This window comes from Anguilla rostrata, chromosome 1 (genome assembly GCF_018555375.3).
Source record: "Anguilla rostrata isolate EN2019 chromosome 1, ASM1855537v3, whole genome shotgun sequence".
In the NCBI taxonomy this organism is placed as follows: Eukaryota; Metazoa; Chordata; class Actinopteri; order Anguilliformes; family Anguillidae; genus Anguilla; species Anguilla rostrata.
Genome location: NC_057933.1, coordinates 9,110,628 through 9,124,711, shown reverse-complemented (window position 1 = coordinate 9,124,711; position 14,084 = coordinate 9,110,628). Strand labels below are relative to the sequence as shown.

At 47.4% G+C, this 14,084-nt stretch overlaps 1 protein-coding gene across 1 annotated transcript; it reads left to right on the top strand.

Moving 5' to 3' along the window:
• The first annotated feature begins 817 nt into the window (after positions 1-817).
• On the top strand, positions 818-13,746 carry LOC135247367 (cytochrome c oxidase assembly protein COX16 homolog, mitochondrial). Its single transcript, XM_064320729.1, has 4 exons — positions 818-1,018; positions 1,509-1,586; positions 10,031-10,099; positions 12,710-13,746. Exons 1-4 carry the CDS (start codon positions 953-955, stop codon positions 12,893-12,895), a joined length of 399 nt encoding a protein of 132 aa, XP_064176799.1. The 5' UTR covers positions 818-952; the 3' UTR covers positions 12,896-13,746.
• The last annotated feature ends 338 nt before the right edge of the window (positions 13,747-14,084 follow it).

Here is a 14,084-nt window from a genome sequence, read left to right as displayed (position 1 = left end):
GTGCGTTTTTAACGTTTTGAATTGGCCTTTTGTATTTAATTGAAACGCAAAACACAATTTTATTTAAACATATATTTATATTTGATTTCATTCGTCTCTTGCATAGTGTGTTTTAAGAATGAACTGGATGCAAAAAAGAACTGAATGAACTGAAGATGAAATGAGCGGAACGCAGTTTGAATGAAATGATTCTAGTGGGAATATAAACGGAACCGTATGTTGCAGGAAGTGACGTACATCAAAAGAGACCTTAAATTGAATTAAATACAGTTCTGTGTTTAAAAACAAGGCCGGAATATTCGTAAAACATCTATCTCAATTTCTTTGACACAACATTACCGAACAGAACAGTATGTTTTGTAATATGACAGAACTATTCTTATGATCACAGTACCATTTTACTCGCCGGGCGTCCTTGCTCTTTCATAACTATGTATGTGTACATAGTGACCATCCATACGTGTCTTTGATCGTGATGATTTCATGGGGTAAAACAGAACCACAGAACTAAATGGAACTGTGCACCTTATTCCTTAGCTAGGAGCTTGGCTAAGGAATATAATCGGACAATGGCACCGCCTTGTGATGCCTCATTGTGCAGAGCTATAGCTTAAACGACTAATATGCGGCTCTGAAATTCGCCTATTCGTCCAACGCTGTTAATGTCACACTTTGCATTTAGAGTTCAAAATGCCTGAATTCCTCGGTCAAACCTCTGGGTCAAACATTAGCCTGAATACACATCGGTCGGCCAATGAGTTCACGATTAATGGGACTCTCTCATTGCAGCGGTACGTTATTGGATAGCCCCGATGACGGAAAAGTATTTCCTCTTGTTCGCCTTTGGTAGCTAACTTGGTGTTAGCAAGTTATGTATCCTTGTGGTAGCTAAAATATTGTGGGTGGGTATGAGAATATAGCAGGACGGGAACGAAGGATTATTGTCAGAATAATGATGTGGAGCCCATTTAAGGCATTACAGAAGAATAAGACGCTCACATATGGCATTCCAATGATTGTGAGTTCCGACAGTTGCTAAGTTCTGACCTCTAGGCTACAAGAGAAGCCTCAGATAGCAAATGCTACCTACTAGCTAGATACGTCAGTGGAGGCCACCGTGTGTTACTTCTGTGCTAGCTAAGCGACAGTGATGACAACATAAAAATCATATCCCTAGTTAGCTTACTAACAAGACTTAGTATTAACGTAGTCGTGCGTTATTTTAAAACCATCCGAACTAGATTTCAGATACACTGCATTGTAAGTTAGCTAGCTAGCTAGCTTGAGACGAGTTGAATGGAAACTCGCTCTGCTAGATAGTTAGTGTCCAGGAATAACAGCTAGCCGGAGACTTGTGTATTAATCTCCCTGTAACACTTAGTAACACACAGTTATTAGACTCACTCTACAGATGAAAGCCGAAATGTCAGTTGTTTTGGTACAGTTAATGATAAACTGTTTTCCCCAAACTGATTTCCCAAATGTTTCTAAATTATTCTTCGTTGCAGTTGCTGGTCGTTGGTGGTTCCTTCGGGCTTCGAGAATTCACACAAATCCGATACGATGCGCAGAAGATTAAAAAGAAGGTATCATATTTCAATTAATGTCGTTTTTATTTTTGTTTTTACAAAAGAGTAATATTCATGAGGATTATTTTATATGAAAGTGGTTCAAATTTTGTGGTTATTATATTCGTAGTTTTAAGAAATTTTATTGTCAAAAAGATCACAAAAAGTTGATTGTATAGCCGAAAACCCGTTTTTCTTTGAGCACTGAATCTAAGTCAAATGGAAAATACTGAAGGACATTTTGTAATACTCAATGCAGATGCATGCTTTATGTTATTGAAGGCAAATATTAGGCCACTTCTGGGTGTATCAAAAAGCTTGAGACTAGACTTGTGGGTTGCCTGTATACATACATTGTTTAATTCAGAGTTTGTCCTGATTTGGACAAGATTCCTGATCTATGATAATGAAGGCTAATGCCTGCTTCATACCAGTTTATTTTTCACTCCATGGAGCTGACTTCACAAACCGTGTGAATCACACATTCTAAGCTTTGCATACATAGACATATTTGCATATTTGTGTGTGTGTGCGTATGTATATTTATGTATATATGTACACTATTTATGGATTAAAATCCAGGAGCCTTTGCTGTTTACTGTGTCTTTAAGCATGTTATGGGCCTGCAGCAAGTTTACCCTGCAAAGCTATCAGGCTGTGCGGCCGGCTGAACTGTCCAAGAATCACGACTGTGCCACTTTATTACTGCCCTCTTTGAGCGGTCTGTCTGAAGTGCCTACGTCTTCCTGTGACCCCCCCCCCCCCTTGTGCACCCCCTCATTATCACCCCTCACGCCGCTACGCGCGGCTGTTCAGTACATGGAGACGCCCGCAGCGCTTACGTTTTAGTGGTTATTTCACATCCGAAAGGTCCCTTGCATCACTAATGGAATCCTGAATCTCCTCTGTGACATTCACAAGATGTTGAACTCTGGGAGTCTGTGACTTCCCTCTGTCCTACTACCTGCCCCCCCCCCACCCGCCCCAAACCCCCCTTCCGCTTCATCTCTAGCTCAGCGTCGACATGTTAGACATTCTCGCATGGCTGCCGTTCAATGAAAGATTTACACCACACAGGCGTGCGCCAAGTTTTTAAATGGGCACTGAAATCACCGACGTTAAAATACGATGTTCAGACACACCTGTGGGTGTTAATAGAGCGTGGCGTTTAAGCATCTAAAATGAAGTGATGCCAACAGATTTCAGTCTTCCAGCCAAGTGACCGGCCAAATATAGTCTCTTCCCCGTGTGGTATAAATAGCCTGTTGTTTTAGGCCGTCTGTCATCTGCACCCCGAGCACCTTTGTTTTGTTAGTTTCGTAATGAATCTCCCGCCAATAAAAACAAGGCACATAAAGAGTCTTTTTGTGTTTGGTGGCAAACAAGACAGTTAAATTGTGTCCCGGGGGAAGTGAAGTGGAAAAAGCCCTTCGGAGGAAGCACCTCTCAGGAGTTTTCGGAAATTACAGTGCTAGACCTGGGCCCATTATCCATTCACTCTGTGTCCTGTAAGTAGCCATTATGTGTGGGGGAAGGACCTAAGAATAGTGGGAAGTTTCCTCAAGAGCAAAAGTATCTAGCCGAAAAAAGCATTCACTTTTTGGACTTGGTTAAAATGGCAGAATTTTAGGTGCACTCCTGAGAATTGGTAACCTTGCGATACGCTCGGGGTCTTTGGACTGACAGCTATGGGATACTGATAAGCACACTGAGTCGGCCATTTTCTTGAAGGGTGAAAGGTTTTGGAGGACAGGGAGCTCTTGGAAAAAGGTCTTGCAGCTGGATTCTGTGATTCTGTGGTCCTTTTTTTCAAAGCAGTGACATGAGAAAATTAGAAGTGGGCCCAGCATGTTGGTCTACCCAGAGGAATGAAGCCAAGCCGAGTTGGGCTCTAGGTTGGGAAAAGATGCCCCAGAATCTTTATTTATTACTATTTTTTTTAAAACCACATAATACACTTACACATCTGGATATGTACTGAAGTAACTCAGGTTAGGTACCATACCCACAGTGGCAATGCCCCAACTGGGAACTGAACCTGCAAGCCCAGTTATCTAATCATTGCATTACACTGCTACAGCTAGTGATGTTCAGTATTTTGCCTATAGTTTGATATTACATGGCAGCCACAAGCAAACGTTTATGTTAGACAAATGATACGGATGTTACCGTTTCATGTGAAATTGACCTCCTTGCTTTCACTCCTCAATATTAATCCCCCTGAAGTTTAAAAAAAAAAGGAAGACACCGTTCATTAAAGCCAATGCGGGGCCATTTTTACTCAGCCTATGCCTTATCCTCTATTAGCAGCTGCTGAGATTGGAAGGGAGCCACACGAAATTAAACGCACGCTTCCTTCGTCCTTGATTTACTCCTGTCCGTGACTCGTGTCGCTAATGAACAGATTCGTCATTTCCCTGGCCTGCGCTGCGTTGCTGCCGCGTACCGGTCTGCCGAGTGCCAACGCCACCGTCCGCCTTCTTACGTCTTGTCGGGAACCGTTATTGGCGACTGTAGAATATCAAATATGAAAAATTAATCTACAGCCGTACCACTTGACGTGTGAGTGCGTGCTTAACCTACAGGGTCCAAGTTAAACTACGCGGTCGTTCCCTGCACTTGGTACTGTACTTCCCTCTAGGGCTTTCTACACACTTGTCCCTGGTTACGGTTATACCCTTTGTTGTATGTCGCTCTGGATAAGAGCGTCTGCCAAATGCCTGTAATTTAATGTAATGCTTGAGTCTGTGTGTGTGCGCGTGTGTGTGTGTATGTGCGTGCGTGCGTGTGTGTGTGCGTGCGTGCATGTGTGCGTGTGTTTAGCTGGCTAGGTGTTATGTTTTACTTGGTTGCACTGTACAGTAAGTCCTGGGGATACAAGAATGTTGCTGGGAGTGGTGTGCTGTTGGCCAGTAGGTGGCACTGTTTCCTTTTGGCAGTGTACTCGGAGATGACCGTTTGAACAGGCGTCAGTTAAGCCGCGTTTCCACCAAAATTACCCGGAACTTTCAGTCCCAGGAACTACTTTACCAGGAACTAAAAGGTTCCTTCAGCCAATGGTTGTCTGCGTTTCCACCGGGGTCTAAAGTACCGCGAAGATTAGGCAAATTAGCCCACTGACGTTGTCGTCGGTCCATCTGTCATATGATTTCTTCGGTAACCCCATACTACCACCGAAGTAGCCTACATTATTTTCTAATAACCGGGACAGCCCGGAGGGGTTTATTCCACTTATATACAACGGGTTACCAACAATGACTATATATGGTTACTTTTGTATTTATTGATTTTCATATATCCTCTCAAACACATTCATTAACAGCAGAAAACATGCACACGTTGTAAACAATTTGCTGTTTTATTACTTCAATTCGTCGTCAATTCCATATAGGCTAATCGCAAAATGACAAGAATAGAACGAAAACTCGGACTTGCGTGAAAATGTAAATTAGTAGTGGTACAGCCACCGTTTGCTTTCCTGCGAAGTTACTGCTAGCCGAGCAGCGAAGTGTGCCCTCCAGATGCGAACCATGCACCATAAATGAGTCCATAGTCTTCCTGGTCTTTTCGTGGAATTGAAAAATGGCAGTAAAATTGAGTAAAATTACGGCAGTCTGAAAAAGCTAAAGGGAAGATTACTAGAATTAACCTGTTATTTTACCCGGATAAAAAGTGCGGAAGGTGATTTCCAGTTTGCTTGTACTGTATCACGAATGTTAATTATGCAGAACTACCGCATACCTCACATAACTGTATCAAACGTTTTGAGTCAATTACAACGGGCTAACAAAGAAAATCCGGAAGAAAATATTCAGCAACCGAATTAATCCGTTTGAATGTTTTGGTAGCCTACGTAATATGCTGTCCCAGCACGAATGCTTAGCATTTTATAAAACGAATACTAAAGCAAGAAAAGAACAGAAGAGCACACGTTATAATTCCAAGACGTAGACAGGCTATAACCAAAAGTAGGCTACTGCGCCGCATAACATACAAGTTTGATTTGAAGTTATTATGAAAATAAATTGGTTTTCCGCTGCATATTTTCAAACATGGCGGGTAATGGCGGAAAATAAATACAACACAAATGCTACGAGTACTCGACCAATCAGAAATGTTCACCGCTGCAAGCTCCACCCAAAAGGTTCCTGTACTTTCGGAAAGTACTACCCCTCGAGCAGGAACGTTTTGGGGGGTAAAACAAAGCCCCCAGAACTAAATTTAGACCCTAGTTCCTGCGGTGGAAACGCACTGAGTTCCTCAAAAGGTTCCTAGTTCCGGGGTATAGTTCCTGCGGTGGAAACGCGGCTTTACAGTCTTGTTATGTGCCTGTGCTGTGCGCACAGCAGTTGAAACCCTTTCCTTGTTTCTCTTGTTCAGTAAGTATTTGGCGAAACTACGAATAGCCCTGTGGTTCATGTGTAGTAGTGTAGCTGTGATTGTACCCCTGCATTTATACACCAGAATCACGGTTCTGAAGAGAGTCCAAGGGTGGAGCTCAGTATATTTAATTTAAATCAATAAATTACATGATAGACAGCATAAATTACACAAAGCTGGCTGATGTTACAGAATGGAAAAAGGTTATGGTATAGACGGCAGACTTCTGCAAAAGGATGCTCGTATATATACACAATTGAAGTGCAACTGAAGTATTTGGACAGTGTCATAATTTGAGTTGTTTTGACTCTGTACACCAGCACATTGGAATAGAAATAAAAAGGTGAATACAAGGTTAAAGTGGAGTCTGTCAACTTTAATGTAAGGGTATTTGCATCCTTATCGGGTGATCCGCATAGGAATTACAACCCTTTTCGTACAGTCCCCCCATTTTAGCGTATCAACAATAAGACGTATCTATGCTTTCGTATATATGTGTGTGTGTGTGTATAATGTTTTTTAAACCCTGGATGAATGTCCCATTGGGGCGTGTTATTGTATTGTAATTGTTATCTTTCTGCTGGCTTAGCCTTTGATTGGCACTCCAGAGCAAAGCTTCCCATCGTTGAGGGGGGTTCCTTTTGTGTTCAGGTCCTCACGAGTTACAGCACTGGGGGTGATGCTGAACTGTGTGGGGGGTGGGGGGTGGGGTGGGGTGGGGTGGGGTGAGGTAACTGTTACACTGTGGTCCAAACCCTGGGTCCCAGTGTGATGGATTATGGGAGGGGGGGGCTGGGGGCGCAGTTCTCTCCACCGTTGCCGTGGCAGTGAGTGTCATCTGGGTCAGAGCCAGATGGCATGATTCTCCTCTCATTACTGTCCTCTGGAGCTGGCACTGGGGATGGCAAGGGGGGGGAGGGGGCGAGGGGGGGCCTTTACCCCTGGAAGTGCGCCTGCTTGTACATCACAGCTGCCTCCTCTGTGGGGGCCATCCCCTCCCCCCAGCACCCCCCCCCGACGCACGCTGTCCGCTGTTCTCCTCTGTCAGCACTGACCCCTCACCCCCCCCCCCCCCAGTCTTTACCCCTTCGGCTTATCCCTGTGTCAGCTCAGAGTGAGAAAACTGCCTTTACACCGCATTAATTAATACTGCATTACTGTGCGTGCGTGTGCGTGCATGTGTGTGTGAGTACGTGTGTGTGTGTGCGCGCGCATGCATGTGCTTGCATGTGTAGGCGGCAGTGTAGCACAGTGGGTAAGGAACTGGGCTTGTAACCAAAAGGTCGCAGGTTCGATTCCCGGGTAAGGACACTGCCGTTGTACCCTTGAGCAAGGTACTTAACCTGCATTGCTTCAGTATATATCCAGCTGTATAAATGGATGCAATGTAAATGCTGTGTAAAAGTTGTGTAAGTCGCTCTGGATAAGAGCGTCTGCTAAATGCCTGTAATGTAATGTAATAATGTGTGTCCGTGCGTGTGTGTTTGTGTGTGAAGCAGAGAGCTAATATGAATGGTGCTACACAGACTGAGCCCAGTTCCAAAGGACAGCAAAGCATGTTCATGTCCAGGGAGAAAAATCCTGATCTGTTGCACGTGAAATATATTACCTGCCTGGAAACTATACTTTGCAGAGAGCGTTTGACTTATTTAAAATTCTATGGCACTTTCTGAGGTGAAAGAAACTGCACAAAACCCACCCCCTTGTTTTTCCCCGTCTCATATTCTGCTTAATTATCCTGATTTATTTAGAAGGAAAGTCTCACAATAGCGGACTGCCCATGTGGAGACTTTTAAGATTCACATTCTCTCCATTCTGAATGGGGGATAATGAAGGTCTGGCTGCTGTCACAGCCAGTACACCGTGGGCTGAAACTCTTTCAGAACACACACTTCACGCACAGAACAATGAGCTGAATTTTAAAAAATTAGAAATTCAATTTCCGTCCACTCGCTATTCGGTGGGTAGCGATTAATTGGATTACAGCACGAGGAATTAAATTAAATGCGTTGTTTGGAAAAGTCCCACTCTTGTACCGGCGCTGATTGGATGTGTCCAGGAACCCCAGTGTTCTGTCCGTGCCGCACATGCTCAGTGCAGTGCAGTCGTCTGGCCATGGGAAAGGCTGCCTGATTGTGAGGTCATGTGGTCGGAGGGCCTGTGTTCTCTCCCCCTGAGTCCTGTGAGCGGGTGTCAGGAGTGGGACTGTTCATTATTTAGCGGCTCGGTCGCCGTCTGTGCGCGAAGAGACGGCCGGGCATTTGCATGGAAGCGGGACGGGGAGCAGAATCGGAGCCCTCGCCCCCCTCTAACGGGTCCGGGGTGCGGTTAACCAGACGGCCGATGAAGAGGAAAGGGTCTTCGTCGCCCGCCGGCTCTCCGAGCCGCGTAGTTCACACGAGCCGCGCCGCTGTAGGCGACCCGCGGGGGCGCCGTTCCCGCAGAATCAAGCGGAATAATTCATGGGGAGATGGAACTGCCCCCCCTCACCCCCCCTCGCCCCCCTCACCCCCCCCACCCCTCAAACAGAGCGCTGAACGTGCAGGGACCCGGGCCGTTTGATCACAGGCTGTGTAACTCCAGCATGCAGAACAGCCAACGCTGCAGCAGCGGCGGGGTCATGCTTTATACATGAAAGAAATAATACATGAGAGAGAGTGTGTGTGTCTGTGTGTGCGCATGTGTCTGTGTGTGTGTCTGTGTGTGCGCATGTGTGTGTCTGTGTGTGCGCATGTGTGTCTGTGTGTGTGTGTGTGTGTGTCTGTGTGCGCGCATTTGTGTGTGTGTCTGTGTGTGCGCATGTGTGTCTGTGTGTGTGTGTGTGTGTGCTGTGTGCGCGTGTGTGTGTGTGTGTGTGTGTGTGTGTGTGTGTGCGCATGTGTGTCTGTGTGTGTGTGTGTGTCTGTGTGAGCGCATGTGTGTGTCTGTGTGTGTGCGCATGTGTGTGTCTGTGTGTGTGTGTGTGTGTGTCTGTGTGCGCATGTGTGTGCGCCTGTGTGAGCGCATGCATGCATGCTTGTGTGTGCGCGCGCGCGTTTGCTTGTGTGTGTGTGTGTGTGTGTGTGTGTGTATGGGGGTGTGTGCGCACTGGGGTGAGTGAGAGTGCACTAGTGCTGGAGTCGTGTAGCTCCACTCCTCTCTCTTCTCCTCCAGTTTCTTCCCCACGCTCGGTTCTCTCACTGTGCCTATCTCTGTCTCACTTCCGTTTGCTCTCTCTCCCCCTCTCTCTCTCTCCCCCTCCCTCCCTCTCTCTCCTGCTCAGTCTGGCTCTGGGTGGAGCTGCAGGAAGGCCTCCTCTGTATGAAGGCTCCTAAACCCACGCGCTTTAATGGGCAGAGGTGTCCGTCTCTAATGGGCCGAGCGCTTCCTGCTCTCCCTCCCCGGCGCTGCTCCGTGTCCGGGTGACTCTGCTCCTCAGGATGCGGGGCGCCCCCCCCAGCCCTCGTTAAAGCGGAGCGGGGGCTGAGTTATGGCCCCCCCCAGCCCTCGTTAAAGCGGAGCGGGGGCGGAGTTATGGCCCCCGCGGCTGTGTGCGTACAGGCGTGTGACTCGTGACATTTCAGCAGACGCTTTCGAGCAGAGTCGTTATTTAAACACCTCCGCTGCCCTTCCTCACGGGACGGCGTGCTTGCCCTGGCGCGGAATCTCGAGTGCCGGTGTGATGTCACGCGGTGCGATGTCACCGTGATTGATCGCTGGAAGTGCAGCTCCTCCCCAGCCTGTCCTGAGTGTGATAATGTCCCCTAATGGCTGGATGCGGTAGCACGTTAGCCCTGTGAAGCCCTGGTGTTGAGCTTTATGAGTCCCTCTGTGTTCTCACGGTAGCGCTGATTAGCACGTTAGCCCTGTGAAGCCCTGGTGTTGAGCTCCATGAGGAGTCGCTCTCTGTGTTGTCATGGCGGCGCGATGTAGCACGTTAGCCCTGTGAAGCCCTGGTGTTGAGCTCCATGAGGAGTCCCTCCCTGTGTTCTCATAGTGGCACAGGGTAGCACGTTAGCCCTGTGAAGCCCTGGTGTTGAGCTCCATGAGGAGTCTCTCTCTGTGTTCACCTCTGTTCTCCTGCTTCCCCTCCTCTCTCCCAGCTGGACCCAGCACTCGAGGCCAGAATCAACGTCCAGAAACAGCCCGTCATCCTGGAGGAGGAGTACGAGGTACTGGGGGTGTCTGGGAGAGGGCGTTCAGCTGGGTGTGTGTGTCTGTGTGAGAGAGAGTGTGTGTGTGTATGTGTCTGTGTGTGTCTGTGTGTGAGAGAGAGTGTGTGTGTGTGTGTGCGTGTGTGCGAGAGAGAGTGTGTGTGTGTGTGTGTGTGTGTGTGAGAGTGTGTGTGTGTGTGTGTGTGTGAGAGAGAGAGTGTGTGTGTGTGTGTGTGTGTGCGAGAGAGGGTGTGTGTGTGTGTCTGTGTGTGAGAGTGTGTGTGTGTGTGTGTGTGAGAGAGAGAGAGAGAGAGTGTGTGTGTGTGTGTGTGGAGAGGTGTGTGTGTGTGTCTGTGTGTGAGAGAGAGAGAGAGTGTGGTGGTGTGTGTGTGTGTGGGTAGAGAGGATGGTGTGGTGTGTGTGTGTGTGGTGTGTGTGTGTGTGTGTGTGTGAGAGAGTGTGTGTGTGTGTGTGTCTGTGTGTGGTGTGTGTGTGAGAGAGAGTGTGTGTGTGTGTGTCTGTGTGTGAGAGAGAGTGTGTGTGTGTGTGTGTGTGTGTGTGTGTTGTGTGTGAGAGAGAGTGTGTGTGTGTGTGTGTGTGTGTGTCTGTGCTGATAATGGGCTGCTTTGTGGGAAACAGGATGGTGAATAATGTGTTCACACTCTCATGCCCGGCGCTCGTATGAATCCTCCCTGGTGGTGATGACACAGAGGAGACGCTTCAGAGACGCTTTACAAACGCTCTTCACGCCGTCCAGCTGTGTTCCAGGGCAGGCACACAACCGCCGTCTCTGTTCTCATTCATGAACTTCTTTATTTATTTATTCATTCTTTATTTATTTATTTAGTTTGAGTACACTAAAATGAGTGTATTTTTAGACTGAAGGGAAACGGAGAGAAATGGCCAGTCCAGCACACTGGTTTTATATTTTCATGACCATTTTCCCGTAGATTCATACATGATTTAGATTGTTTTGTTCTTTTCCCTTCATTCAAAAAAAAGCCCCAGAGTTTGCCCTATGGATCCAGGTTTTTCTGTTTTCTGCTCATTTAAAGTGTCAATCCTTCAATTTTTCATACCTTTTCATGCTGGCATTTTTGTCGCGATACTCATTCAACGAGTTTGTGTTCTGTCGTGAGCTGTCTGCTCATTGTGAGCACAGACTAAGGCCTACAGGCGCAGGTTTGAGTCATAAAGCAGCTGCGACTGTTGAGTCTCCGGTCATGTCACACAATTGGCCAGGCCGGCCTGGGCTCATCAAGTTACCGCTGTGTTCGCGGGTTTGCGTTACATTGCATTGCATTGCATTACTGGGGTTGGGCAGGTGCCCTTCTCCAGTGCAGCACACCCTCCCTGCAGCGGCACCCTAGAGAGAGGCACTGTGGTCCTGGGACAGGTGCTGTTCTCAGACACGCAGCAGCTGCCCACTGGCTGCCAGGCAGCAGTGAAAGATGCGTCTGCAGTGTGTGCGTGTGTGTGCGCAAGCTTGTGAGTGTGTGTTTTATAGTGTGTGTGTGTGTGTGTGTGCAAGCTTGTGAGTGTGTGTTTATAATATGTGTGTGCAAGCTTGTGAGTGTGTGGTTTATAATGTGTGTTTGCATGTGTGTGCAAGCTTGTGAGTGTGTGTTTTAGAATGTGTGCGTGTGTGTGTGTGTGTAAGCGCGCGTGTGCACAGGTGGCATAACTGGAGAGAAAAAATTGGCAATTTTAAATTGGGGAGGAAAATGTGAAACGGAAGGAATGAAGGAAACTCTCAGCCACGTTGGAGAGTTTTTTTTAAAACTCATTCCAGTACCTCAGTCTTCACACAGCCAATTGCTGGCTTCGGATTTGAGTTTGCCTGCCAAGCCAAGCCAGTTTCCTAACAGAATATTGTGGTCTGTCCCAGGAGATGGTCCCTCGGAAAACTTGAGTTTGCGATTTTATTAATACTTGCAGCATTGCACAGAGCAACAGCAGATGTGTTGTATGCAATGTAATGTTTTTAAAAAAAAACAAAAACATTTTTGTCATGATGGCTCCAAAAGGTGACACTGCCGCAGTTCTTTTCCCGTGTGCAGAGGTTAACGGAAACTTCTGGAATTGTGTTGAATCCTCGGAGAGCAGCTCATTAGTTGTAACGGAAGGCGGGGGAAGGTGTCATTAAGACCTGCAGTACTAACACCCAAAGGGAAAGACTAATCAAAGTCCTGCACTGTTCGGATCGTTAGGACATCTAAAGAAAACCTCAGCGCACGTACAGGCTTTAAAGTGTTGTGTAAAAATGGATTACTTATCAAAGCATTAGTGAAAGACCATGAAGTCACACTCACACACATACTTCATTGTCACATCACAGGCATTGAATAAATAAATTTCATTTTGTGCTCTTTCACAGATGTGTGTGAGGATGTAAGAAATGAAAGATCAGGGCAGGAACATTTTGTACTGGGTCTGTTAACCAGCGAGACCCTCGTCCTTCAGTCTTCATTTGAGTTGCTCTTTTTCATAATTTATTTTTTATTTTTTTTATAACCCCCTGTGGAAGTGGAAGTTTGGTGAGGTCACCTTGTCACCTCGCTCCTGCACCCCCGACCCCCCCCGTTCTGCACTGTCTGATCCCTGTTGTGCTTCTCCGTCCTCGAACAGAAGATGCAGAGGCTGAACCTGGACGAGTGGAGTAACATCAGAGGCCCCCGGCCGTGGGAGAACTCTCGGGAGTACCAGGATCAGCAGCGGGCCCAGCAGGCCACCGGGTCCCCAGGGGCCACAGGGGCCCCGGGCCCCGCGGGAGAGGGGGCGCGGGCAGCGCGGGCGCAGCCAGACGGCCCCTAAAGGCAGGGCGAGGGACCTGGCGGCCGCAGCTCCTCTGTCTCTGTACTGTCAGTCTCCCTTTTGTCCTCTGCCTGGGCTATTTTTACTCCCCACCTCCGCACCTCCGCACCCCCGCGCCTCCCCACCCGGCTCACGGGAGATAGGAGAAACACACGCGGAGACGAAAGGGGACGACGTTTGCTGATGCAGTCCGGCTTACCGCTGAAAATGCTGTTTGTGAATGAAAAAAAAAGACCTTTCTTTTTTTTTGTTTTGTTTTTTTTTTTTTTTTTTTTTTTAATTTAAAGTGCACGTAAGTCAGAATGTCTCTCTGTTCCGCGAGGAGTTGAGTCGGAATTTTCCAGCAGCGAGCGCAGGTGGAGGGAGACGTGGGCGGGCCTGTTACCAGGGTGATTAGGGAGACAGGGCCGCCCCCCTGTTTCTGGAGTGTGCTGCTGCTGCTGCCGCTGCCGCCGCCGCCCGGCTGTACTGCACTGAAGCAGAAAGCGCTTCCCTTGATGGAACCCCCCTGTACCCCTGCCGAACATGCCACCCCCTGCACCCCTCAGAGAGAGGGAGAGACAGAGAGGGGGGGGGGGAGAGAGAGACAGAGACAGACAGAGAGAGAGACTGAGAGAGAGAGACACGGAGACACAAAGATAGAGAGAGAGAGAGAGAGAAAGAAAGGAAGGGAGAGAGAGGGAGAGAGGCCCCATCTGGCACAGTCTCTCCTGTCGTCTGTAGCACAGGTAATGGCTGAGTTCAGCGGGCGCGCCCTTAAAATGCAGTGTTTGTCGTGCGCTTGTAGTACATGAATATGTACTGTAACATAAATAATATCATTGTACAAATAAAATTATTTTATAAGACCATTCAGGCCTGAAAATATTTTTCCCCCAGTGACTGGTTTTTTCTGTTGTGGTACATTTTGTTACGTGAACCTCCTTACTAATCTTGACAGGGTGGTTACAGAATATGGCCACCTGGTGGCAGTACTGTCAGCACGTGCTCAATTTACTGTCCACTGATTTAAGGCTTTTTTTCCCAGAGCAGTGATACTTAAAATGAATTATGTTCATGAAAATTCTCATTCCCTGTGGTAATCATCTTTTCTTTATCGTATCGCAAATAGGCTGTTCTCGTAATTATTTAAACGGTATTCTTGCCGTTGAAAAAACTAGATCTATATACTTGGAATGAATACTTGCAT

Bases quoted from the DNA above. Each gene is read 5' to 3' on its own strand.
- LOC135247367 (XM_064320729.1), top strand. From the start codon at position 953: ATGATGTGGAGCCCATTTAAGGCATTACAGAAGAATAAGACGCTCACA. The intron at 1,019-1,508 runs GTGAGTTCCGAC...TCTTCGTTGCAG, and splicing joins CATATGGCATTCCAATGATT to TTGCTGGTCGTTGGTGGTTC. The intron at 10,100-12,709 runs GTACTGGGGGTG...GTCCTCGAACAG, and splicing joins TCCTGGAGGAGGAGTACGAG to AAGATGCAGAGGCTGAACCT.